Source organism: Xenopus tropicalis, chromosome 1, assembly GCF_000004195.4.
Source record: "Xenopus tropicalis strain Nigerian chromosome 1, UCB_Xtro_10.0, whole genome shotgun sequence".
Lineage (NCBI taxonomy): Eukaryota > Metazoa > Chordata > Amphibia > Anura > Pipidae > Xenopus > Xenopus tropicalis.
Window position 1 is genome coordinate 168,009,035 of NC_030677.2, and position 26,102 is coordinate 168,035,136.

At 38.0% G+C, this 26,102-nt stretch overlaps 1 protein-coding gene across 2 annotated transcripts in view; it reads right to left on the reverse strand.

Annotated features, from left to right (window-relative positions):
• Window positions 1-996: 996 nt before the first annotated feature.
• The window catches only part of megf10 (multiple EGF like domains 10), a 59,871-nt gene continuing 34,765 nt past the window's right edge, over window positions 997-26,102 (reverse strand). Inside the window, exons 6-25 of one of the 2 annotated variants that reach the window (XM_031902171.1) lie at window positions 24,374-24,620; window positions 23,757-23,877; window positions 22,592-22,728; window positions 21,097-21,309; window positions 15,289-15,463; window positions 14,391-14,511; window positions 13,705-13,868; window positions 13,511-13,613; window positions 11,813-11,959; window positions 11,139-11,273; window positions 10,693-10,821; window positions 9,467-9,595; window positions 7,835-7,963; window positions 7,350-7,478; window positions 6,599-6,835; window positions 6,090-6,217; window positions 5,862-5,985; window positions 5,316-5,522; window positions 4,635-4,666; window positions 3,086-3,188 (exon numbers count right to left, since the gene is read on the reverse strand). In XM_031902171.1, coding sequence (XP_031758031.1) covers window positions 3,177-3,188; window positions 4,635-4,666; window positions 5,316-5,522; window positions 5,862-5,985; window positions 6,090-6,217; window positions 6,599-6,835; window positions 7,350-7,478; window positions 7,835-7,963; window positions 9,467-9,595; window positions 10,693-10,821; window positions 11,139-11,273; window positions 11,813-11,959; window positions 13,511-13,613; window positions 13,705-13,868; window positions 14,391-14,511; window positions 15,289-15,463; window positions 21,097-21,309; window positions 22,592-22,728; window positions 23,757-23,877; window positions 24,374-24,620 — 2,819 coding nt within the window. In that variant the 3' untranslated portion in view covers window positions 3,086-3,176. 2 annotated transcript variants of the gene reach the window in all.

Sequence of the window (26,102 nt, forward strand, 5' to 3'; positions counted from 1 at the left end):
CACAATAGCGTCTCACTGTGTTCTGCTCAGAACTAAACCCAACTGTAGTAAGGAAGCAATGTTAAACAGGTTGTTCACCTTTGGGTTAACTTTTAGTATGATGTAATCAGGGGCGATTCTGAACATATCGCCACCTGAGGCGGCTCCTGGATGCCGCCCCCCCCCCCCCCCGCTCCCCAGCGCTTACCTTCTGAGCGCAGGAGCGGGTCCGGGGGCAGTGAGATCGCTAGTGCAGAGAGCGCAATTGCGCTCTCTGCACTAGAACAGCTGAATTTCCGGTTTAAAAACCGGAAATTCGGCTCTTAAAGTTACCAGGAGCGGCTTTTTGCCGCCCCTGGTAACTGGGGCGCTTCTGCCGCCTGAGGCGAGTTTCTTAACTCGCCTAATGGCAGAAGCGCCCCTGGATGTAATATTCAATTGCAATTGGTCTTCATTTTTAATCATTTGTATTTTTTTAGTCATTTTTTGTTCAGTAGCTCTTCAGTTTGGAGTTTCAGCAGCTATCTGGTTGCTGAAAAAGAAGTTATAAAAAGTAACAATAACAATAAAACTGAAGCCTCACAGAGCAATTGTTTCTTGGCTGCTGGGGTCAGGGACCCCCATTTGAAAGCTGCAAAGAGTTAGAAGAAGGTAAATAGTTCAAAAACTATAAAAAATAAATAATGAAGATCAATTGTAAAGTTGCTTAGAATCAACCATTCTATAAAATAGAATCTTCTATAAATCTTTACTAAAAGGTGAACCACCCCTTTTTGATAAATGTTTCACAATATTTATCATATGTTAATATTTAAAAATGCTAAGTGTAACATGGTGGCTTTGTGGAATGTATGCAATGTGGCTCTCTGAGCCCAAGGCCTGAAATTAGTTTTCTGTGGGAAAAACTTTTCTAGCCACTAAGCTGTCATACAGTGCCAAGTGGGCAGAATTTCTCACAATGATCAAACCCTGCCTGTTTTTCCCGAGTAGGATTCCACAAATATTGCACCCCTCACATTTCAGCAATAAACATTTTATTGTATTTAATAAGTACAAAAATTGTAGAATTTCAACAGGTTTTTTGTTGACAAGATTATATTGGTTTTCCACATTTTCAATAAAATAGCGCATATTAACAAGATGAGCTATGCTGTGTATACTGAAAAAAACATGGTCTCGGGATAACATTTTATTTCCACAGTTACTGTACAACTAAAACATAGGTATGGCTTCATATGATTTTATAGACAAAGCTGCAAATTGTTAAGGCTTAATAGACTAAAGTTATAGCCCTCTCTCCCTTCCTAATTTAGCTTTCCAATAAACGGGTGACATATATGTGCAAAGCACGGAACAGATTAGGATTTGTACAAGAGCAGATTTTCAATATTTGTGGCACTGATTCCATGTATTTCATATGTGAGAGCTACCTTTTTTAGCAAAATAACATTGTTCACTAAGCTTGTCTACTCCTTATGAATGAATCTAATCAGTCTAAAAAATGGCCGAACAGTCTTATTTACACAGTATTTCTTTCCAACAGAACAACTAAAATGTTCTATAACAGGTAAGAAAAAAATTATATTTTGGCAAAAAGCTCAAAAATCACATATAGGCTAAAGTAACACAGGGTTGTGGTCATACTTACACACATTTATGGGTTGTTCTGTTTTAGTTAAATGCATTATGGCCTATTTACACACAAACTGACGAAATGAAACCAGTAGAAAATCTTTAAATGAAGGTTCATTGTACTAAAAAAATAGTGGTATAGATAATAACATTATTAGCACTATGCAAAAGACCCGCTTTAGCATGTAGCCTTTAAAAAGACTATTTAAAACATGAAAAAAGGTGCCTTCCTCAGCAAGTATGCACAGAGATTAATCCGTTGTCCTAACTTCCAAAATATTCTACACATCGCTATTTATTTTATATATTACAATACATATTAACCACTTGCCTACCAAACTCAATTTAACACTGCTTATGTAAAACACTCACCACAATATCCGCTTAGTTACACACCCACTCAAGAAATAAAGATTAAATTATTCGGCAATTTTGACTACAAAAAAGAGTTGCTGATATGCACCCGTGTTCTCAGTGACTTGCTGAAATGTGGCTTTTTTGTATCATTATGGGTTTTTAAAAGTTTTCAAAACTTCAGTAGCTTAGGGTATCCCATTGGTACAATGAGAAAAAGTTATCAGGAACCAATATTTTTAACATAGCGGTTTAAAAAAATAAAATAAGATTATTGTGTAGTGCATTAAAGAACTTCCTGGATGGTGTTATTACTTAGTGTGGCACCATGTTCGCATCTGTTATATTGTTTCACTTGTAATGGGTGTAGTATGAAATCAGTAACACTTATAAAATCATTACAGTACCACTATCATCTGGGGTTCAAATAGAACTGGGGATTAAATTCTTCTAAACCATGCTCTCAGTACATGATAAAATAGAACGGTAATTTGCAAGATTATAAAAACCATTTTCAAGTAAAGTCTTATCCCACAACATGAAAATGGACTTGAGATTGCTTTCCTGGTTCGTATTCAGCTGTATCGTTGCATAGTGCACAGCATCACATTTTCGGTATCGTTGCATTATTTCAGTTCTGAACACTGGCTTCTGATTAACCACAGGACACCTTAAGGTCAGTGCAAAAATATATATGAACATTTAACATCATTTTCTCTTATAAACAGAGAAATGAAAGAACATGAGCACCTACAAAATATAATACAGAATTGTACCTGCAAATCATTATCGTTTTATATGGTGACCTACTGAAAGAGTTAAGCTTTGCTGAGACAGAGCATACAAATAATAGTTTCATGTGCTGCTTCTAACTCTCAGATTGTTCGGGGAACATTCCGTTACCCATATCGTCAGGTCACTAGTCCATCATTGGCCTTTTTCAAGGTAAACATTCACTTGCCCTGTGGCAAATATATTTTTTTGAAAGGAAGCAGTATCTGCACAGGGTATCAGTCTAAAGAAGTTCAGCACAAAGTTCTGCTGTCTGATAGCGTGCAAATGTCATTCGCTGGTACTTTCATCCTTATTGGACGATGAGCTCTCTCGAACTGGTAGCAAGTCATAGTGGCATGGAATGTGGCTGTTCTTTGGAAGGTCGTAGAGATCTTGACTGATTTTTCCATTATTACAAAAAGCTCCTTGGACAACACTTACAGTGGGTTCTAAAACAAAAAAAAGGGTTATAAACTTTTATTAGTTATTGAAATACATATTCAGATGTTGGACTGTGGTTCAGATCACATAACATCATCAGTGATTTCCCAGATTATTTTAAATTAATTAGGAATGGATCAATTATTATACTTTATGCACAGTAACATCCCAAAGGTCTTGACTTTACAGCAAGCAGAGGCGCCTAGCATAATTACACTACTTTTCAGTAACTCCATAGAAAATGTGTTTTAATATATATTCATATTAGCAGCAAGCACATCCACATGCAAGCTCATCTTCAAGTTACTAGTGCATAGGCCATTGTCCCTAAGCATTCTTTGCAAGCAATCAGGAAGCTTTCTATCTAAGTGAGGTACAGTGCTAACTGCTAAGCTAAGGTTAGTTATTAGGGCTACAGACTTATACTGGTCACATCCTGTTTTGTGACATGTATAGGTAAAAATGGACTCTTTGGAAAAAATGTGTTGTTTTGTGCTCAGATGGAAAAAACTATACCCCTTAGCTGCTAACTATATATATATAGATATTCACAAAGCAAGTTTTCAGCATCCCAATGTCCCTTCCTCAGGCTCACTGTTCTCTAGGTTACATGGAAAGTTGTGAGCAGAGGGTGTCTTCTGCTAGTCAACTGCCTTGTAATTAGTTTAAAAAATAGGAATTTAAGCAACATGCTACAAATATTCTCTTTGCAACTAAAGCCATAGACGAAGAACCACATAACATGAAAAATTCTATTAAAATCTAAATCTACCAGGAATTCTTGAAATCACTATATATTTATAGACCGTGGTAAGGATTCATGTTTTTGCTGGACTCCTGTCTCTGTTAGCTTTAACTGGGCATATAAACATGTCCAAAAGTATAGATGTGCAAGGCACTAACACGTATTGTCTCTCTAAATGCTGTAATAAAATGATGTAAAATGAGTTGCTCACTATTTAGTACAGGTCATATTAAATGGTCTACATAAAAAAATTATACCTAATAGGCATGGTGACCATATTGTTATACACACAATGCAAACATATTTTCACTGCAAAAAGGGCAGAGACTGATTAATAAATTTTGAAAACACCCTTACAGGTCACCAACATATAACAAGTGTACTCTTTGTGCATAGTTCACCATGTAGTTCTATACAGATTGGAATCCAGTATGCGTGTAGCATAATTTGACTATACATATATTTGTGACAGGATTGCATTATGTTTACAAATAAATGACATCAGTATATAAAGCATAAGAACTAATCAGCCTCGTCTACAACACTGGTGCAGTAAGGAGGTTTTCTAGCCATCATACCAAGAGAAGAACAGTCTGTTATAACATCACATTCATTAGCTTGTTTTCTATACAGCAAATAAGATGCAGAAACACTTGCAAGGAGAAGAAGCAACCCTGGCACACACTAAAAATGATCAAAATTACCTTACCCTTTCAGGGAAAGACTTTGAAAAATAAGAAGCTGAAATAAAAAACCAATACAGAGTATGACTACAGAAGAAATGAAACTCTGTTACATCGCTACCAGTAACTTGCTTAACCACACCAGCTTGGGAGACAATTAGAATTTTATTAGATTATCTAACCCCATATAACCTTGTAAAACATGTTGTTGCTATTGCTCAAAACATTACAAAACAGTAGTGCAAAACCACCACCTCCCTAGCTTTTAAAATACCAACCTAAGACGATACACACACACATTACAGATATATAAAATATGTGTAAATTTGCAAACATTTCCTATAAATATTAAGTATGTTTATATGAAGGTTGGAAATTGTTTTCCTTTTTTCCGTTTTTATAGCTAGATTGATATACCAGCCAAGCACCACTACATCTACATTATCTGTATAGTTGTATTTGGTTTCCTTGAACGTAAGAAGGACAGAGTTTATTATTATACCCAGGTATTTTAGCTTATACCTGGTAAATGTGTCTTTAGATATGCATGACCTTTACGTCATTTGTCTAATACCTTTTTACCCTTTTGATACCCAAGTGAAAGTAGCTTCATCAACATGCAAGGTATGCCTCCGCATGACATATAGCTTAGTTATCCAACATCCCACCATCTTATTAACCAATTCACTTATTAAATAGGTACCTACCAACTTCATAAACATTCTTGTTGGCTAGGCTTGAATTGCTGATCTCTGCATAGGCAGAGTCCCTTCGTGCTGGTGACTTCATCTCCACATACCCACACTCAATGTTTTTTGGGAGAAGGACTGGTGGATCTTTGATCGTAGCATAAGGGTTTTCAGTGCTACTCAAGGAACAGGTACTTATGCTATAAGCAGAATTTTTCAGTAGACCTAAAAGCAAGACCAATACATGTTAGTTATACACAGGCACATTTTCCTAATGTAAATTTAGATTACAGTTCAGGGTAGAAGGGTTTCTTTGTATATTGTATACTGCAGAGATACAGGATTTTCTATGAAGCCCTACATGATAATTTATTTAGGGCCATTCTACATGAACAAGAAGGATAGGCAGTAATAAAGCCTCTCTTGCTCGAAACGAATATATATGGATTTTTCTAAAGAATTAACATTTAACTGTCAAGCTAAGTTTAATATATATTATAACCTTTTGCTTAATAATAACCAGCTGTGCAAATATAAAATGTATGGGTTTAACCCCCATATTACCATTTTCATTCAGAAATCCTCCTTGCTTCCAATCTGCTGGTAGTGTTCCTGTATAATCAATAGTATGAGATCTCTTCCCTGGATCTAGGTTCTTTAGGTTCACAAAAAGCTGGCTGCTTTTTGACTGAAGAGAAAAATGACATCATCATCATCATCAAATGACAATTATTAATGTAGAAAAAAACAAGCCTAAAATGTATAATTTACAAACTGTGAGTTCATCCTTACCCTGGAAACCATCATTCTGTCCATGCTGTTGACCTGAGGCCCAGTGGTGCACTGACTCAGAGTGTGGTAGCTTGGATTTGAAAAATACTGACTATTTGCATTCACCACATTGTTGTGTGGAAGGGTGTCTAGAAAAAGTCAGAAAATATTTCAGCATTGTAATATATGCACAAAGAACAGAACTAAAATAACTTGCACTTCACCAGTCAACTGATGCAGCAGTTAATTATCTTGCACACAAGCTTATTATTGAAACCTTTCATCCATGTTGCATTGTGATAGCATGATGTTAAATGTTTGGGATAGTCTAATAAATCATTATAGTGTGCTCACTGTGCGTTTCTGACAATTTAGTCAAAGAGTGAATCCTGGAGAGGGCTGTTAACTCACACTTTATAATTATTCGACTATTTGGAAGATGATTGGAATGATGACTGAGTTTTTAAAGCATACAAATAATAAGGGGCTCATTTTATCAACCCAGACTGAGTGCATGTCTCACTGTATACCTGCTATGGTGTAATCTGTGCTAAGGACTCGTACAGCAGGCGTGTAGGCCACAGCAGGCATTGCAGTATCTTTGCCCTTTTGCTTTTGCCTATAGATGATGAAGAGAGCTAACAGGAAAAGGACAACCAACACAAGGATAATGATTCCAGCAATGGCTCCAATCTGGTAGGAATCAGCAGGGATGGCAGCACTTGTCCGACTCAGGCTGTTCAGGTTTCCTACTACGATCATTACAGCTGCATGGACACAGACAGAGAGTTGCACACAGGAATGAGAAAATATTTTAATAGGTCTAGACAACTGTTTTTCAAACATTACATGTGATTGTAAACATGAGTTTTATATAGCACAAATCAAAATCCAGCTTTTATCACTTGGACAGATTTGGGCTCCCTTTTGATGCACAGAACCTTAAAAAATATAGGTTTATAGGGGACTCTACAATTATGGGATTCCCTTCAGTTACACTACCTTTACTGCCCTAATGGCTGGACAATACTCATCAGAAGAAGGAGAAGTATTAATATTTTTCTAATTAGTAGAAACATGAAGATTGCCAGTCCGGGCCTGGGGTCAACAGTTGTTTTCTAGCTAAACCTTCTGGGTGTTGCCATTCAAAAGGACTGTAAAGGTACATTTTAAAAATCCTTGCTTCAAAGTAAAACACAAATTACAGGGAAGACCATCTCCCATTAGTCTATTAGATCATTCAGATTAAGCCCTGTCATCATAATGTATGCTAATCTTTACCTTGGTCACATCTTGCTCCTTTCCAGCCTGGGCTACAGTAACATGTTCCTGTGATGTGGTCACATGTAGAATTGTTGAGGCAGTCACAAACTTGCCGGCAACCATAACCATAGGATGCTGAAGGACATTCTAGGGTGGTTATAAATATATATTAGGTTGTACACATATAAAGCAAAATCCCCCAAAATATTAAATATGAAGATTTTATCATAAAAGCAATGTATACATTATGCTAAAAAAAAGACTTTTGACAATACTTATACAAAATACATGGACATTGAACCTAATCTGCTACATGTATATTTAACTAACATGTATGTAAAATAATGCTTAATTGTTGCACTGTGTCTACAGAATATCTGTGTGCCATTTCCAATATCTAATGTTCTGTATTTGTAAGAAATATTCATTTTCTTTATTAGTGGATAATTCCAAAAATGGTTCTGTGTTGTAACAGGTATATGGCTGCTTCTTCAGATACTAACTTTGCTCACAGAATTTTCCCATAAATCCTGTGCGACAGGTGCATTGTCCAGTTATATGATCGCAATCGGCACCATTCTGACACTGGCATACCAATGTGCACTCCTTTCCATAATATCCTAGAGGACACCCTATGAAGACAGAAATGTGCTCACAATTTATAACCAAATAAACAGAAGCATAACAGAACAGCAATGTTTGCAGGTAAACTAAGTCAAAATGTACATCTTTTGGTTCACTAGCAAAATACTGAATAACTGTCAATGGTGTTTTGGCGTACACAAGTCTGACTTACACTTTAAAGTCATAAATAAGCCCTATAATGGTGTAGTATCATGTTACTGCTGGCTTCTAACAACTGCTCCCTAAGGGCTCTGGTACACGGGGAGATTTCGGGAAATCGCCGAAAAAGCCTCGCAAGTCTTTTTCGGCGATTTGCGCGAAATCGCGCCGCCGCGTCTGCCATCCCGCCGGCGACTTACATGTTCGCCGGTGGGATGGCAGGGGGAAGGCAACTCGGGGAGATTAGTCGCCCGCGAGCAGGGAGTTTTGCCGCGGGCGACTAATCTCCCCGTGTACCAGAGCCCTAAACCTCACCACATTGCCAACTAATTGGGTGTGAATTAAATAAAAGCACTCCACTTGACCTTTGACTTGTGCTAGGGGAGGATGAGCCTGTGGGTCTAATAAGTAGGGTTTACCTTGATGTGTGTATAGGGATAATTCCTGTTAAAAATGTATTACATTTTAAAAATGATTCCCTCAGTAAAAACAGTATTGAAATAGTTACAAAAGATACACACTCATTGCTTCATAAAAATCCTAACTTGTTTATGTTCAGTTTTGTTCTCACATGTCACAGCATAAGACTTTCTATGCACTGGGTATGGTAATGGGAAAACACGCATGCGTCTCTCTGATTTGGGTTCTGTTCCCTAAAGCAGATTAGAGATTAACTCTCACATGCAGTCCTAGTGTGGTCCCACATGACAGCAAAATAACAGTTTGGAAAGTCACAAGCCCATCACTAGTAGATTTCCCCGCTGATCCCCAAATTATCCGTGCAATGCAGGATTTATGTGCAGTCAGCAGTATCTTTGGTGTTGATGGCATTACCCAAAATAGCCAATACATGGTTCTGGACTGAGCAGTGTGACTTAAAATCATATCATATAAGCTATGGTTGATCAAGTTAAGCTCCTTTCATTTAATTAGAGGAAATCCACAGCAGCAACCCCATAAAAATGACAACATGTAAAACCGCTGCAGGTATTGTAAATACCGATAAGTACAGTTACCTTATAGCCAAGCTTGTGGAGAGTCATATTTGTACCGAGAAAAAACTGTTCCTTAACATATTAAACTTAGATTAAATGAACTAAATCTGCTTTATGCATGGAGGGAATGCACCAAGACTGAAAAACATGTTAAGGGTCAGTGATACAAAACAGAAATATCTGAATACCTAATCCTCCACAGAAAATAAAAAGTGGATTTTTTTCATATGTGAACAAAAAATTGTCAGGGGTTAATCATGGATATCATGAGTAATCATTTTCGTATGGGTAAATAACTGATATTTGCTTAGTTTGCTGAATTGATTTCTTGGCATAGCAGCTTACAGTAATACTTACTCTGCGTGCAGTACAGCCCTGTCCAGCCAGGAGAACACTTGCACTCCCCATCGTATGCACTGCAGTAAGCTCCATTATGGCAGTTACAGGTGTGGATACAGTTTGGGCCCCAATGCCCAGGAGGACAAGCTAAAATATAATAAAACTGATATAATTTAAATAGATAGTGGCATTTCAAATATAAGTTTAATTTTACTTAGAAGCCATATGGGTCACTTATGAAGACCTAGGGGACACAAGATCACACTGCTTAGCATTCATGCAGAAAGCACTTCTGTCTGAAGTCTATCTGCACCCTGCCATAACATTCAACGCAGGCAGTAAGTATTGGGGTTGAGGTGGCTGCAGATCTCTACAAACATGTAGAATGTATGCAGACATTCAAATAAGGAATGAGCTGTACACACAATGAGTATCTTTTAAAAAGAGATTGAACTATAGACATATTCCATATAGGTTTTGATATAGACAGGAAATGTTTCTAACAAAAGAAGGGACAAAATGAGTAGAAAATGTAACAAAAGCCTCTTGTGACCACTGCTAATAATTATACATTAATAAAAATAGCATTTATATAATTTGTCTCTTAATATTTTATGTCTGCATTTGCTTTCCTGCAGTAAGAAATTCAGGATGCCAGTATGACATGGTGGGTCTTGATCTTCTGTTTGAGAGTATGTGAGGTCAAGGCAAATCATCTGGAATCTGAAAGGGCTTTTATTTTCTGCATGAATGAGATTATTTTATATGAAGTGCCAAAAGCCTTTCTTATAATACTGGGATTTAAGGCCACTCCAACTACCAAATCAGGGGTGGGGGAATGGGGGGCTAGTGGCTCTGACATCCTTCCTTTCAGCATATTCTATTACAGTTTCACATTTTTTGCTTTTTCCACCCACTGACAGAATAAGGACAAGTACAGAGGGGATGTCCAATGAATCAACATGTACATAAAAGGGGGTCAAAAATGACCCTTTTTATGCTTTTATGTACCTTTACAACCTACTGTATGCAAACCTCACTAAGTATGCTGGCTCTGTACTGAAAGAAATCTCTTGAGGCACATTCACAGCAGAGTGCATAGCGCTTTGTAGTAAATCTGCTAAAAAATCACTGGGGGTCAGTTAGGCAAAAGACTTGCCAGAGAGGTCTAAAACTGTGCTAATTATTGTACAACCTCCCCCACCATAGTTCAGTATAGAATAAACCAGCAAAGTGACACTTACCCTGGGAACAGTCATTTCCTATCCATCCAGGGTAGCACTGACAGGTCCCATCTATAGGGTTGCATGTGCCATTGTTAGTGCATGCGCAAACTCCAGCGCAATTCTTCCCATAACGCCCACTGGGACAAACTAGGGAAAGAAAATTTGCATTGAGCTACAGTTTTTTCATTTTACAGAAAAAAAATTATTAAGATAATGGAAACTCCCACAGTGTACTAAACTACAATATGGAATCATTAACATAATGTCTCCAGATACATATTGCTCATACAGTGTACAGAAAGGTAAGCAGAGCTAAATATACTACATACAATCAAGCTGGATGGTTGTTTTACATAAAGCCATTAGTGGGGAAAAAAATGAAATATAATGGAGAGGGCACCAAACTTTTATACAGTATTACTTTTCCACCCAAGCCCTTCCAGAGTGCAGGTAGCAATTCCTACCTTCATTGCAAAGAGACCCCATGAAGCCTGCTAAACAGTCACACTGGCCAGTTACATGATGACAAGGACCATTGCTGTGGACACACTGAGGACAAGCTTGACTGCACCGATGCCCATAAAATCCTGGAGAACAAACTGCAAGAACAAAGTTATTTAATGAAATGGCTGCCCAAATACTGCAGAGCTATTTCCAATGTGTATTGCAAGATGTTATTATAATACACAGCTTGTTTATACGACTATAAACTTATCATTGTACATAATGTTATACTCTTTATATTATAATTTTATTCCATGGAAATGGAATAAACACTATAAAGGTTCCTTTCCTACCAGTTTTAGGTTTCCTTTTCATGGTTGCCCTCATGAAATTATGCATTTTCACCATTACAAGCTGACTTTTTGGGCTTACTTCTTCTTTCATGTAATGCTAACTGCATTATAGACAGTTGATTGTCTTCTTTACATACTGTCTTGCAACATTGTTTTCTTCTGAAATAAACCTTCTGCTGGTGGAAAAATCCCAATACAATCCCTTCTGCACCACACCCTGTTCAGTAACCACTGACTTAAAACTTTAAGATCAGGATTGTTTTAAAAAACAATATTTTTACATTTAGAAAACTTAATTGTAAAGAATAGGGCATGAATTTGAGCAAGTTATGTAGGCTTACTTCTCTGACATGTCGTTCCTCGGTATCCAGGAGCACATTCACAGATCCCATCATCTGGTGAACACGAGGCACCATTTTTACAGTCACAAGATAGAGAACAGTTTGGTCCCCAGTGTCCTCCAGGACACACACTGTCACAGTGCATTCCTGTCAAACAGATGTCATAAATATTAGAATAAAAGAAAAGAAAATGAATTAGTACACTTGGCAAGGCCTGCTACATAGTTGCTTATGTCTAAAGGCTGCTTGGTATGGGGTTAATTGCAATTTGTGCTGAGCTGATTACTATTAAGCTTATAACAAATGTGCAGATTCCAAAAGCAAGTAATCTGGCTATTATTGTGCAATTTACTGAAAGCCTTCTGCATTTGTTGTGTTCATAAACTGCTCAGAAGAGAATCCAGAGCCAGCAATTTCTAGGAGGAACAAACGATAGGTATGGCAATCCAAATTATAGAAAGATCCCTTATCCAGAAAACCCCAGGTCCTGAGCATTCTGGATAACAGGTCCCATACCTGTATCAATACCTGTAACATGAACTCGCAGTTATGGACTCAGACTTCCTTTACTTAGAAGAAAGTAACCCTTAGCGCAATAGAGGAGTGATTAATGAAATGGAGATCTGTAGGAGGAGTAATATATTCTACTACTAACAGTCGGAATACCCAGGGAATAACAGCAATCACCCACATCTTATTGTGTCTGTTCTGCATTAACAATCAAAGCTGCCTGACAGCTGAATAGATCGTTTGTTTCTTTGTATGAACAGCACAAAACCCAAGGTTGACAGAACTTCAACTTTCATACATTATAGAAGCTTGCCAAAATCTTCCTGTTTGTGTATGGTGATTATTTTCCACAAATACAAAATAATGATCTTTGCAGCTAGTGGGCTCTAGGTGAATGTTTTGAAGATCTCTCCTGAGTTCCTTGTCAAGTAGAAGCCCTTCAGAAGGAAAAGCTTCCAGGCTGATTTTGGTCTGTTCTGATGTCGATAAGGAGATTTGTGAAGGAATGTTTTGCCAGGTCCCAGGACAAAGAGCCCTTTATGAGCTGCACAAGTTGCTAGGCAATTACTGGAGGCTCATGATAAAACTCCGCTAAACAGCTCAGAAGAAATCCTCATGTCATTAAAGGGCCAGTTCCACCAGCAACTGAAATGGTTTTGTATCTGTTTAAAAAAAATCTTCTGTTACCCTGCACCGGTAATAAGGTATTATCACTTTCTGGAGTTAGTGCCCCTTTAATTGCTGGTGCATTACTCAGTTGGACTCAAACCTTAGCAAAAGTGGAAATCGTATGGAAACAAACTTTACATTTCCTTATGCTTACCCACATGCCCAAAAAATAGAACAATTGTAGCTACTTATATGATACAATGAAAACTGCTATTTGGTTGCCAGGGTCTCTGAGACTAACAAGTAGATAGACAGAACCCCAACATTATGTTTAAAAATAAAGAATAATAAAGCTAAAATCAATGTCTGTTTGCTTTTTGGCTACTAGGGCCAGTTAACCTTGCAACCAGATATCTGAAAGTTTCTTTCTTGACAGATGGAGAAGAGAAAGGCACAGAATACAACTTAGATTTACCCTAACGATCTAATCCTTACTTAGATCCCCTAACAAAAAAGATACTAAAAGTAAACATTTAACAGACAGTCACACATTCACATTTCACAGTCTGCAATGCTCACCTGCCCACCCTGCCAGACAGCGACAATATCCAGTAGCAGGGTGACAGCCATCTGCATGGCTACAGTCACAGCGTTCAATGCAATTCATTCCATAGGTGCCATCCTTAATAGGGACAAAACACAAATAACCTGAATTAGGGATATGAATGAGTGTATGCGAACTATACGCTGTAAGAAAATGAATAAATCTTTACCTGACATGGAAGCTCACATTTGAGCCCTCTCCAGCCTGGAGCACAGGTGCATGTTCCATCCAGTGGGTTACAGGCCCCTCCATTCAAACACTGACAGGTAAGGTTGCATCCAAGACCCCAAGATCCTCTTGGGCAATTGATGGAACAATCTACACCATGCCACCCTATTAATGGGCACAATAACATAAATAATCAAGATTCATTCTTTCAATTAGATGTATTTTATGCAGTAGCATATTTTCCTACGTATATTAGTATATACTACTTGATATATTGCTGTATATGATGTATGTAGTGACTTTCTTAGATCAATTAAGTTCAGTATTATTGTTGATTATGGATCAAAGCCCACGTCAGTGTCAGAATTATGATTTCATGTGTTTCTAAACGGCTACTGATTAGCATGTGCTGAATTTACAGATATTGCGTGATTTGCCATTCACACGACTGTTCTAATGGCATGGTTCATTAATTAAGGCTGAACCTGGTCTGACAAAAAGTAAAGAAAACCTTGTGCTCCCATATGACATCCAACTACCAATAAGGGGCATTGGCAAATAAAATGTTGATACTCATTTAACACATTTTACCAAATCATGTATTGGCATGTACTGTATGACCATCATTATTATAAGGAAAGGAGATGCTGAGGCTGAAAACTAGAAAAGATACAGTATGTGCAATACCTGCTTTACATGTACAAGAGCCATCCACCGGTGAGCAAACAGCATTGTTCTTACAGTTGCACAAAGAAGAACAGTTAACGCCATAGGTACCAGGGGGACAAGCTGTGGAACAGTCCACACCCTGAAAATAAAGTTCAAGTAAAAAATGAATGTTGTTAAACAATACTGTAGGTGCCAACTGATCCACTTAGAAGTAAGGAATTCTGCTTATTTGCTCAATAATTTGTTTGCCTCCCTCTGGATCTACTTTTAGAGAGTTTTGAAAAGGGTTAACCCTTTTTTAATCCTTTCTAATATAATAATAATACATTACTGGATGCAAGAAAATGGATTTAATGATGAATATGGATACAATTCTGACAGTAACTAGTCAGACTAGACCAGTGGCAGTTTCGTCTTAGAGTCCGATTGGCCAGGGTGCATGAAGTTATGTGACTGCCAAAAAAATAGTTTCAGTGGCAAGCATGTAACTAGCCAAACAACCTTATCAACTGAGTGGATCTCTATATCTTTTGCCAGCTTTAGGCCTTATTCACACTAAAAAGTGTAAACAAAGTCTAATTTTAGGTTACTGTTGACACTAGCATTTCCATCTGAAATGGCTGGAAAGAGTTGCTATATGTTCCAGTGTTGAATATATAATTTATTTGCCTTTTTATATTTTGTATTTCAGACTGTCTATATCACACCAAGGTGAGATCAGATGATCAAAATTCTCACTTTAGATAACCTTTTATATAATTCCACTGACATAAGCTAGGCCTGTAAGATGACAAGCCTCCTTTTCCCATAACAACCTGTTTTGTTTTAGCATTATACAAGCTCTTAAAATACAGACTTCCCTGCTCTAGCACAAAACACAAGGGGAGGAAACCGTAGAGCTTAAGTTCTTATTTACCGTAAAACCCGGCGCACAGATGCATTTCCCTGTCACGCTATCACAGTCTGCCCCATTCTGGCAGCTGCAGATCTGCTGACAGAACTCTCCATAGAAGCCCAGAGAGCAAGTCTCGTTGCAGTAGAGACCAGACCTTCCAGGCTTACAGGCGCATTCTCCAGACATAGGGTGACAGCTGAAAAGAGAGGATGAAAGAGACAAAAGAACAAGTGATTCAAAGTGTAAATATGATATCAGTGGCAATACTTATGGTGTTTAGAGCTAAAGCACTGCCTAGTTAGATTGTTTTACACTAAAAAGAAAGTGCTAAAAACAAATAGGCTTTCAGTGGCTTTGGTTGTTTGACACACCTTGGACACTATATTATGCAGAAACTATTTAAAAACTATAATTCAGTGAATGTTCGTTAATCTTTGTTCTGCAATAATTTATACACATGAAGCATTAGAAGATAAGAACAAGCAAATGCTAAAATGTCCCCTTGCTTGTATTCAACAGAATATGGTGGGGGTTATGTGAAACAATCAGTAATAGACTACATTCATGGCCTGAAGCCCAATGGGGGGGGGGCCTGCAGCCAAAATCTGACAATGTACTTTCTCCCAAACTACTGGCGAAACTATGACATGGGTAGTTACATTTGTGATCATAGAGATCTGCACTGATGGGGTAGGCATAGGTTTGCTATAATAATGGGCGCAAACCAAATAAGCCCTTCTGTTTGCACTACATTAGTAAATGAGCCCCAGCCGCGTTCAGATTTGTAGAAAGGACACAAAGGTCCAGGCCCAGGAATGAAAAAATTTGGGGCAGAGGTTTATCCAAGGGAAAACTGTTTAGAGAAACTGTTATACTACAATTGCCTTAGTGAAGGAGGGAGGTGGGAAGGTTGATATTAAATTACTGCCCATGTTGATTTTATAGAGATAGTATATGGCCAAATTTTGGTCAAGTTTATAACAAGAATGGCATAGTGCGGCATTGAGTTTGCTAGCAATAGGTTACTCTATGGTTGTTTTGGGGTTTTTAGGTCTATAAACTTTGTTTCTGGATGTAATCCTTCCTTGGGACCACCAGGAGGAACATTTAGTTCTGCTCTCCCTTCAGCATCTTCAGGACACCTGCAGCAAACTCCACATTAGACTGACACTGAGTATTTGGGAAGATTTACAGTCCTTTGTTAGGACATCTTGCCAGTGGAGGGGGGGATGTTGCTGTCTGCAAAAATTTATAGTGTCAGTCAGCATCTCAGCCTGAGCTTTGTTAATCATAGTTTTTATTTCAATAAACAATGTAAAAACCCAGACAGTTCTGCCCCTTACAGTTTGGTGCCTGATGCACAGTTATATTTATGGAGATGCCCTAAGTAACAAGGTGTTAATTAATACAGAAACAGTAGCAGGAACCATTATTTTACTGATATAAAAATTCAGGCTTAAGTTAAATGTTCCCATTTTTTAAAGCACTCTCTGAAAGCAAAGTCTGTGCATGCCATTGTTGTAGCATACTGATAGTGCTGGCCGAGCTGAGTACAAAAGATAAGCCTAACCGACAAGCAGACAGAGGGAACGCCTCAGCGGCAGCTAATGATTTCACCTTCTGCTAAACACATGGGAAGAAACATTACTTCTGTTAATGTACTGACCTTTGCAATAAAGGCCAGAAGCCAACATCCCGTACCTGGTTATGAGACCATCTGTCCCTACCTGAAACAGCAGCCCCATTGAATGTGCAATCAGGGCAGCTGCTGCTACATAACAAACTGACATGGTCAGCTGTGCTAAAAGAAACATGCTAAGGGGGCCAACACAATAGGATACTTTGTCCCACTTCCCCTGGCGGAATCCTCCCTTTGCACTACAAGGCAAGTTTTAAGAACCAAATCAAATGTCCTGTCAATGGGAAGGCTGTTTTATGAGTATCTTCTGTCAGACACAGCAGTAAAGTCTCCTCTAGGCGTCCTTGGAATTAACATTCTGTATGGGAGGTATACCACGGAAACTGGAACTGCCTGAATGATTACAGGCATTTTTGTTATGTGCTGCACTGCGACGAGTTAATATTTATTATTGAATAAAATATGAAATATGCCAAATCCTGTAATTATAAATATCCTGTAATTGTTACATTTATGTATGTGCTATTGGGTAATCCTAAATAGAAAATTGGCATCCAGGGATTAGGGATGTAGCGAACCTAAAAAAAAAAAGTTCGCAAACTTACGCCAGAATCCGCGAATATTCGCGAACTTTGCGAACCCCATAGACTTCAATGGGAAGGCGAACATTAAAACCTGGAAACGCCATTTCTGGCCAGAAAACTGATTTTAAAGTTGTTTAAAGGGTGCCACGACCTGGACAGTGGCATGCAGGAGGGGGATCAAGGGCAAAAACTTCTCTGAAAAATACTTTGTTGGCACAGCGTTGCGCAAAAAACGCAAGCTATTCTAGCGAAAATACGCTGCTTTTTTGCTATGTCGTGCTAAACACCATGAAAACGGGTTTTTGCGGAAAAACGCCATGTGTGACTTGTACGGCGTATTGTACAATACTTTTGCGACGATAAAAAACGCGGCGGAAAACGCGGAGCGAACCCAAACTGCGAACATACGCGAACAGTTCGCTACATCTCTACCAGGGATCCTGGGACTCACACAACCAAGCCAAGGCACACACACATGCTAGGCCACATCAGCCAATGAATGGACAGAGTTCTGTCTTTTGCTTCCACACTACTTCCTGTTATGGTTAGAGCTGCATTATTTCCTGTCATGTGATCTCTGAGGGAGCACACAGCCCATCACTAAATGGTGGCTCAAGGGAAAGGATGTAAAGGGGCAAAATTTACTGATTTATACAGTATACAGTATTTCAGTTTGGCAAGATTCAATAGGTCACTTAGGGGCATATTTATTATGCTGTGTAAAAAACGGAGAGAAAATTTGCTAGGCTTCGCCGTGTAAAACGGTGTAAAATTGGCGTAACTTTTTTATGCGTTTTTTCTTCCACCGGAACTTATGGAAAATAACGGTGTAATATCCGGCGTGCAATCTTTTCCATTTATTTTACACAGCTTTTTACTCTGTTTTTTCGGCGAATTAGTTTTACACAGCATAATAAATACGCCCCTATGATATAAACTATCTATTGGTTAAGTATTCATTCTGGGGGTATAGTTTTCCTTTAAAAGGAAATTTCTTATTGGTTGTTATGGGTTACTGTACTTGGACATCAAGGGGGCCTATGAAGCAGACTACTATGGGCACGAAGATGAGGACATTTACTGCCCTCTGAACTAATTTCTTTCACTATGCATTTTATTTTGAAATAAAAGTAGAAATGTATGGTGTATGCTTTAATTCTTGAAGCAACAGGAAGCAATTGAAGGGACTTGCATAGTGGAGGGGCACTTGTTATCAATTGCATCTAACTGCAGAGAGGTGGTAGAGTTAAAGGCCAGACAAAAGTCCAGTGATCCCCAACCAGTGGCTCAGGGGCAACATGTTGCTCACCAAGCCCTTGGATGTTGCTCTCAGTGCCCCTAAAGCAGGTAGTTATTTTTGAATTCCTGACTTGGTGGCAAGGGTTGAATAAAAACAAGATTTCCTACCAAATAAAGCCCCCTGTAAGCTGATAGTGTGCATAGAGGCTGCCTAATAGCCAATCTTAGCCCTTATTTGGCACTTACATAAACTTTTATGATGCTTGTGTTGCTCTCCAAGTCTTTTTACATTTGACTGTGGCTCATGAGTAAGAAAGGGACACCTGCTGTAGTCAGTTGCAACAAAATAACAAACAATATACAATGTAATAACCTAATTTCACCAAGGAAGGGCTCCATCTGATGATTTGGGGTACAGGGTCTTCTCTGACTTCCCTTAGCCCTGTGTAAGTCCAAACGCTTTTTTAATCATGCACCCTACGGGATGGAAATGTGTATTCTATTTTGCAGGTAGCACTAATACAAATGCAAATGTAACATATACTTTAATATGTGCAAAATCTCACATTTGGACAATGATATTTGTGGAAACAGTTTGTGGAATCCACCTCCTCAAATATCCACTGGTTCCACTAGACAACTGCTAGACATCTAGGTCTGCAAGTGCTGGCATGTAGAACATGCTCTATAGACAGCAAGTCTTTATATATTTCATGGTATTTATGGGGAAATCCCATAGCTGAATTGCTGCTTTTCCGTTTTACCAGAGCAAATGCAGGATAGCAGGGAGACAAACAGTGGCACCCCTAACTGCCTAAAAGAATATAAACCTATAAATAACTGGTTGGATAATGCTTGATCGTCAAGCAAAACGGAAAAATTATATTTTATAAAGGGTAAATAAATACCTGCATGCCTTTTGGAAAAAGTAATGTGTGCTAAGCATGTGTTGTAAAATATGCTTTAGGGGCACATATATTAATACTGGGCAAATTCTGTGGTGTTGCAAATGGGTTAAATAAATGGCATGCTATTAATGGGATGTTATTTACTATGGCATGAACTTTAATAAATGTACTTATCTTGGAAAAACAAAGAAATAAGTTTGCATTACATTTTGCACTAATTGGTATAAAACAAAATAATGCTCATAATCTTACCTGATCTATGTATAATTAATTCATGCATATCAATTTATACTCAGCAACTGACATATCCAAGTGTCAGATAATAAATGAATTACAAAACTCTTAGCGGAGTTCACAATCAACTTTAATAATTAACTTCAAAACACATCTAAATGGTCAGAATGACCAGATCCCCTATTATAAAGAAACAGTAGGTCTTTTCTCATAAAGTGGAGACACACAGCCTTGCCCACTTCCAATTTGTTTGTTAGACAGAAATGCTTGAGGGTAGGATTCTGGAATTAGTGGCCAGTCAGTTAACAGTGAAATTAGCCAGCAGAGCATTAACTATTGTCTTTGCAAATGATGCAGCTAAAGTCAATACTGAGATGACTTCTACATCTGGGGATTATTCTTTTTGCTTGCTCTTTACGCAAACCAATAATTTCCTGGAAATGCAATCATGATTAACTAACTCTATGGTGGGTGTCCTCTAAGCCCCTAAATATTTTTTTCAAAGATGGGGACACAACTCAAAAACTCATCATATAAGTAGTCTGCCAAAACAAAGAACAAGGTTGACTCATAGAGCAATTTTAATTTGTACAAGGTCATTGTCTAACCTGGATCTGACCAATTTGGAGGGAGTGATATGCTTAATCAAGGGAATTAGTACACATATACATTTCAGAGCTAATGTGGCATGTCAGATATAATAATTTATAGCATAAAATACATTTTGGGCATTGTCAAGCAGTTATCAACATATCAAGGACACTTAAAAAACCTTAATGTGTGTTCACCTCTGCGTATATCCTAAAAATGTACATCTTGCAAAGACAATAACTGCAGAGAGTGCAGCCTCCTAACCAAGAGGAAGTGAAATGGATTGCTCTGAGACCCTACAGTACCATCCATCACATTGCTGACACTTTTGTTACTAATATCCCAAGCCATTTCCTACAGAGTCCCATCAGTGTTCCTTAGACTCCTCAGTCAAACGATGCAGGGCTAAATGTAACTGTGAGAATGGTATACAACTGTGAGAATGTTTATAATACCACAAAAAAACAGCAATTAAATGGAGATGCCTTCAAAGAAAGGCTAAATTAATGAGTACTTTAAGCAAGTGAAGGAATTCATCAGGCTTCAGTGGTGGTAAACTCTTGGCAATCACGGTACGTCCCATCACAAAATGCAAACATCACATGTGTGGTAATATAACCCATTCTTTTCTTACCTCTGTGTATACTGTAAATGACAGGGGCACTTCTTATCACATTTCATCCCATAAGTCCCTTCAGAGCACAGTGGTGTCTCACATCGCTCCCCTGTATAACCAGGTTCACAGAGACAGGCACCGCTGATGTGGTAACATTTCCCGCCGTTTAAACATTGACAAGTTTGGGCACACTTTACTCCATATAAGCCAACCGGACACTCTTCCTGGCATCTGTAAACATTAATAAATGAAGGCACATTTGATTGGTTATTTATTGTAGGCATATTATAAAGGATTATTAATGAAGGCTAGGCACAAATATATTTAAAAGTGTGCACATGATAAAAAGTCTACACAACGGTTGTGACTTGTTTTTTTTTTGCCTATCTCCAGTGTGCCCATTGTGCAGTGTGCAAGCACCTACTCCTGTAGATTATACCTACCACTGATCTAGGTGTAAAGTACATGCATTGCAACCATGTACACTGGGTTTTGCACTAATACAGCACTAACAGCATAATACAGATCAGAACTCTGTCTACTTACTGGTGCTATTCCATATTTTATCTGCTAAAATTACTGGTACTGGAGGTTTTCAGCTGAAAATCGTTCTAGTGAGCATTTTAAGGCACCATTACCACTGATGCCATGCATTTCTTATTTAAGTGAGTGGCAAGCAGCAGTGGTAGGTTCAAGTGCGTCTGCCAAGGTCAGGCAGGATATTATGGTAGATATCATTGGGAATATAACAAAGTACAATATACATTACAATAATTCAACCTTCTGCCTAATTATACCTATTATATAAGTCAAATCTATAAATCAGAAATTGCACCTTAACCCAAGGCACAGTGAGCTACCGAGTATATTACAAATACAAATGTATATTTTTATTGAAGCATGCATTGTTTCTTTTATGGGCCACAAGCTTGTTATACTATAAGCCTAAAGAGATAATTGTTTCATTGCAAATGGCTTTGCATTCAAGGACAAGATATAAATAATTATTCCCTGTGATTTGTAGTGATTTACATATGAATTCTAAATTCTTGCGATTTTACTTTAAGGTGGCCATAAGTGGTCTGATATTTATTGACTGCTAATTTGGCCCTTTCTTGACCAAGTTAGCAGCATGTAACATGTATGAGACCAAAACAATCACCTTCCTATATTCCTAAAGCCACATTTTGCTGTGGATTAATGGCTACTTGGGTTTTTTGTCCAACAGATTTCCTGGGATTTGTGCTATATTGTTTCTCTTTAAACAACCAGAACTACATTTTTGAGGTATGGAGACAATGTTTTTTTATGTAAAATTAGATACAAAAATGACCAGCTGTAAAACACTTACATGTTGCAGTTTATGTTTGGGTAATATCTCACCGCAACAAATTTTAGTTATGCATATATGATTAGAGTAGAGTTCTATATACAATACATATATACAGTAAATGCAACCCCGGCCCCAGCTCAGCACATAACACAAGAAGGCACCAGATGGAATTTTCCTCACCGCTCTCCATTGTATCCAGGACTGCAATAGCATTGACCTGTAGCAGAGTCACATGTTCCTCCATTGTGGCATTGGCACTCCTGTGAACAGTTTCTCCCATAGCGGCCCTCAGGGCATGGCTGGCCACAGACTGTGCCCTAAATTGAAGCAGAAAATTAACAGTATATGTGGAAAGCTGAGAACTGTGACTGCATCTAATTATAATTAGCACTTGACCTGATAAGTTACAAGGCATTTTGCCCACAGCAAATTATACAAATGCAAGCTTGGCTAGCTGTTTTCTAAAATGAAATTCACTTATATTCTAAGCATAATAACAGCCATGACCATGTAGGTCCTGTAGGTCCCTATTTAAGTTCCAGCCATGCTTAGTGCTTTCTAGAATAAATAAATTCTCTATTTGGATGTTCCCTGCATGACAGGACTGTACTCAGGACCCTCAGACGTTTAGAAAGAGCATGAATGAGCCCCCTCATTGTTCAAAATTGTGTTTCGTCCAATATGATATAACAATCTCTTCTGAGGTTTTGTCTTTTTATTAGTGTTTTAATATGAAATGTCCTTCATTGGGAAAATTAATTACTCAAACTTATTGTAGAAACCCCAACACTCTAATTTATGGCTGATTAGCTGATCCATCTGAAAAGTGATTCGCATGAATCAAAACAATTTACACACAATTTTGTGTTTCATCTGCTGAATTGTCAGATCTCTCCTTCCATTTTGATTAAGTCATTTAGCACCCCCTTTACCCTCTAAATTACATATGTGCTCAATGTTTCCTTACTTACGGAATCTATGGGCAATAGCAATGAAAATACAGCACCCTATTAAGTTCAACAGTAAAAACAATTTATTCTTTTCTGTTTTTAAAATCTGAAAAAATAAGCACTTAAATGAAAATATCTGCAATTTAGAAGTTACTTTGTGAATGGGATTATCTCTGATCAGCCAAATTGTAATATACTGCAAGCCCTGGGGGGAACGCAGGGATTAGGAAAGCACTTTGTTATATTGTGTCACCTAATTAATTAGTTTACAAAAGGTCATTCAGCATGATTGAAAGAGGGTTATTGACTAAATAAGTTAATTATTTTTTATTGATCATCTTGTACACTAGATGCCAAGTTAGGCAAAATGAACATAATTAGACCATGTGACTTACCATCCAACCAGCAGGACAGGAGCATTCTCCAGTTACATGATGGCACACACCACCATTCTGACATGGACATCTTTCTTCACATTGAGAGCCATGCTTGCCAGGGGGGCACAGGTCCTCACAACTGAAAGGACAAAGAACATCAACATAATATTACATTTTTTAGTTCTTGACCTTGTAATATTCTTACATTTAATTGATGAAAGCTAAATTAAACAGCTGCAAATTTAAAAATATTCTAAAACAATTGTAGCGGCCAAACAGGTTGTTTTAAACATGGTGAATTCAGAATTATAGTAGCTAGCATAGGGTTTGCTTATAATAAATTATAGTAGCTAGCATGGGGTTTCCTTAGAATAATAATGGGTTCTTAAACCTGCAACAACAATTAAAGTGCATCTATGACAGTACTCTACTGAGCATATTTGTAATGCACCTTTTAAATGCAGCTGACTAAGCCGCCAGATATTACTGAAACAGGCATTTCTTTTCCTTGGAAGGGGCACATCCTTTGAGCTCAATGGGATCTAATCATTGGCCCAAATTCTATACCTAGAGTTGTTATAGTTTACCTTTTTTATTCCTTTTTTGACATTATATTTAAACTTTCAGATACTTACAAAGCCCCAGTGTAGCCAGGAGGACATCTGCATTCACCAGTTACATGGTCGCAGGAAGCTCCATTTTGGCACTGGCACTTTTGTTGGCAATCATTGCCATAAGTTCCTTGGTCGCAGCGTTCCTCGCATCGCCAGCCCTTGTAGCCAGAAGAACAGTGACAGGCTCCAGTAATGGGGTTGCATAGGGCTCCATTTTTACACTGGCAACGGCTGCTGCAATGTGGCCCCCAGTGGTCAACATCACAAGCTGTTGATAAATGAAAACCTGAGTGAGGATTTAATAAGTACAGATTCTACAAGAATACATAAATGGCACCAGCCTATAATGAGTTATAGTAAGCTGGGAATCACAGACTAGAAAAATCACAAAATTGCTGAAATTACACCTCTTGAAGTGTTACGTAATGGAAACCATGCACAAATATATAACTTGTATGTTGTCACTAGCAGGTATGGACTGGGCTTCAAAACTGGCACTACAGAGACTCAAACAGCACCCCCACCAACCCATTAAATAGTGACTGTCTATGGCATCTCACAGCAACCCCTCTGGCATTTGCCAGAACCCACCGATTGCCAGTTGGGGCCTGGTCACTAGCCTTCTGATTGGTATAAAAACACTACTGCAATGCAGTACTTTTAGTGAAATAATCAGGAGAAAGTTCAGAAGACAGCTACTTTTTATTTAGTTGATTAGTGGTTTGGTTTGTGTTGTTCTTTCCCATCACTAAAAAGATCTATCTGCTGGCATCAAACAAATAAAACATTACAAAAAATTATAGAGCTCATTTACAAACCTTGTGCAAAGTGAAAAATAATTGGTACAATTTGCTTTGTTGTATACCCACAATGCAACATTCTTAAACATCATTCCACCATAGTAGAAGGTGATACAAATGTTGTACCCAAAACATATGCCTGTTTTTTTAACTGAGACCCAAGTTGCACTGCTGTCAGTGTGGGCATTCCACATTTAGTGCATATAGGTGCAAGCACTTAGGCACTTTGAAGGCAATTTGACCACTTTAGTGGGCATTTTGTCCACCAGTGAGATGAACTGCAGTTATTAAAAGGTGAATTCACTGAACACCCCTGATGAATATGTAGAATCCAACTAGGGAATAGGGGACATCTGCCAAGGGCCCAATGCTCATCTGTACATCATTAAATATGGGCTTTATTTTTCCTTTGTACTAGCAAATCTCACTTTATTTAGCACCTCATTTCATGGCGTATGATGTCAGCCACACATTATATGGCATTCCAAAGCTATTCATTTGCTTACATGTGATTTGGAAAATGACTTGCCACCTGGCATTAGAGTGCAGTGGAAAATGTGAATGCGCTTTTGTACACAACTAGTCAACTAATACTGAGTTGTAGAAATTGTGGCAAGGACATGTGTGTTTTCTTTCTTCTTTCCTTTTATTCCTTTTTTCAGATTACAGAATACTTTTGCTCAGGCACACATTGGTTCTAACTCCAGTATACTACATCCAGCCAAAATACATAACCCAAATGAGGAAAATATTACAGTCAATTAAAAAAGACACATCATATGTCAGGTTTAGTTCCAAAATCCTGTTTAAAATCATTAACAAATACAGAAAACATTGCAAACACTGGTTACATGTGGAATGTAGGAACAAACAGTTGAATGTGGAATGAACTATAGAAACAGCTGTTATTAAGGGTAGTACTGGTAGCATTTTACTAAAAATGTTTCACT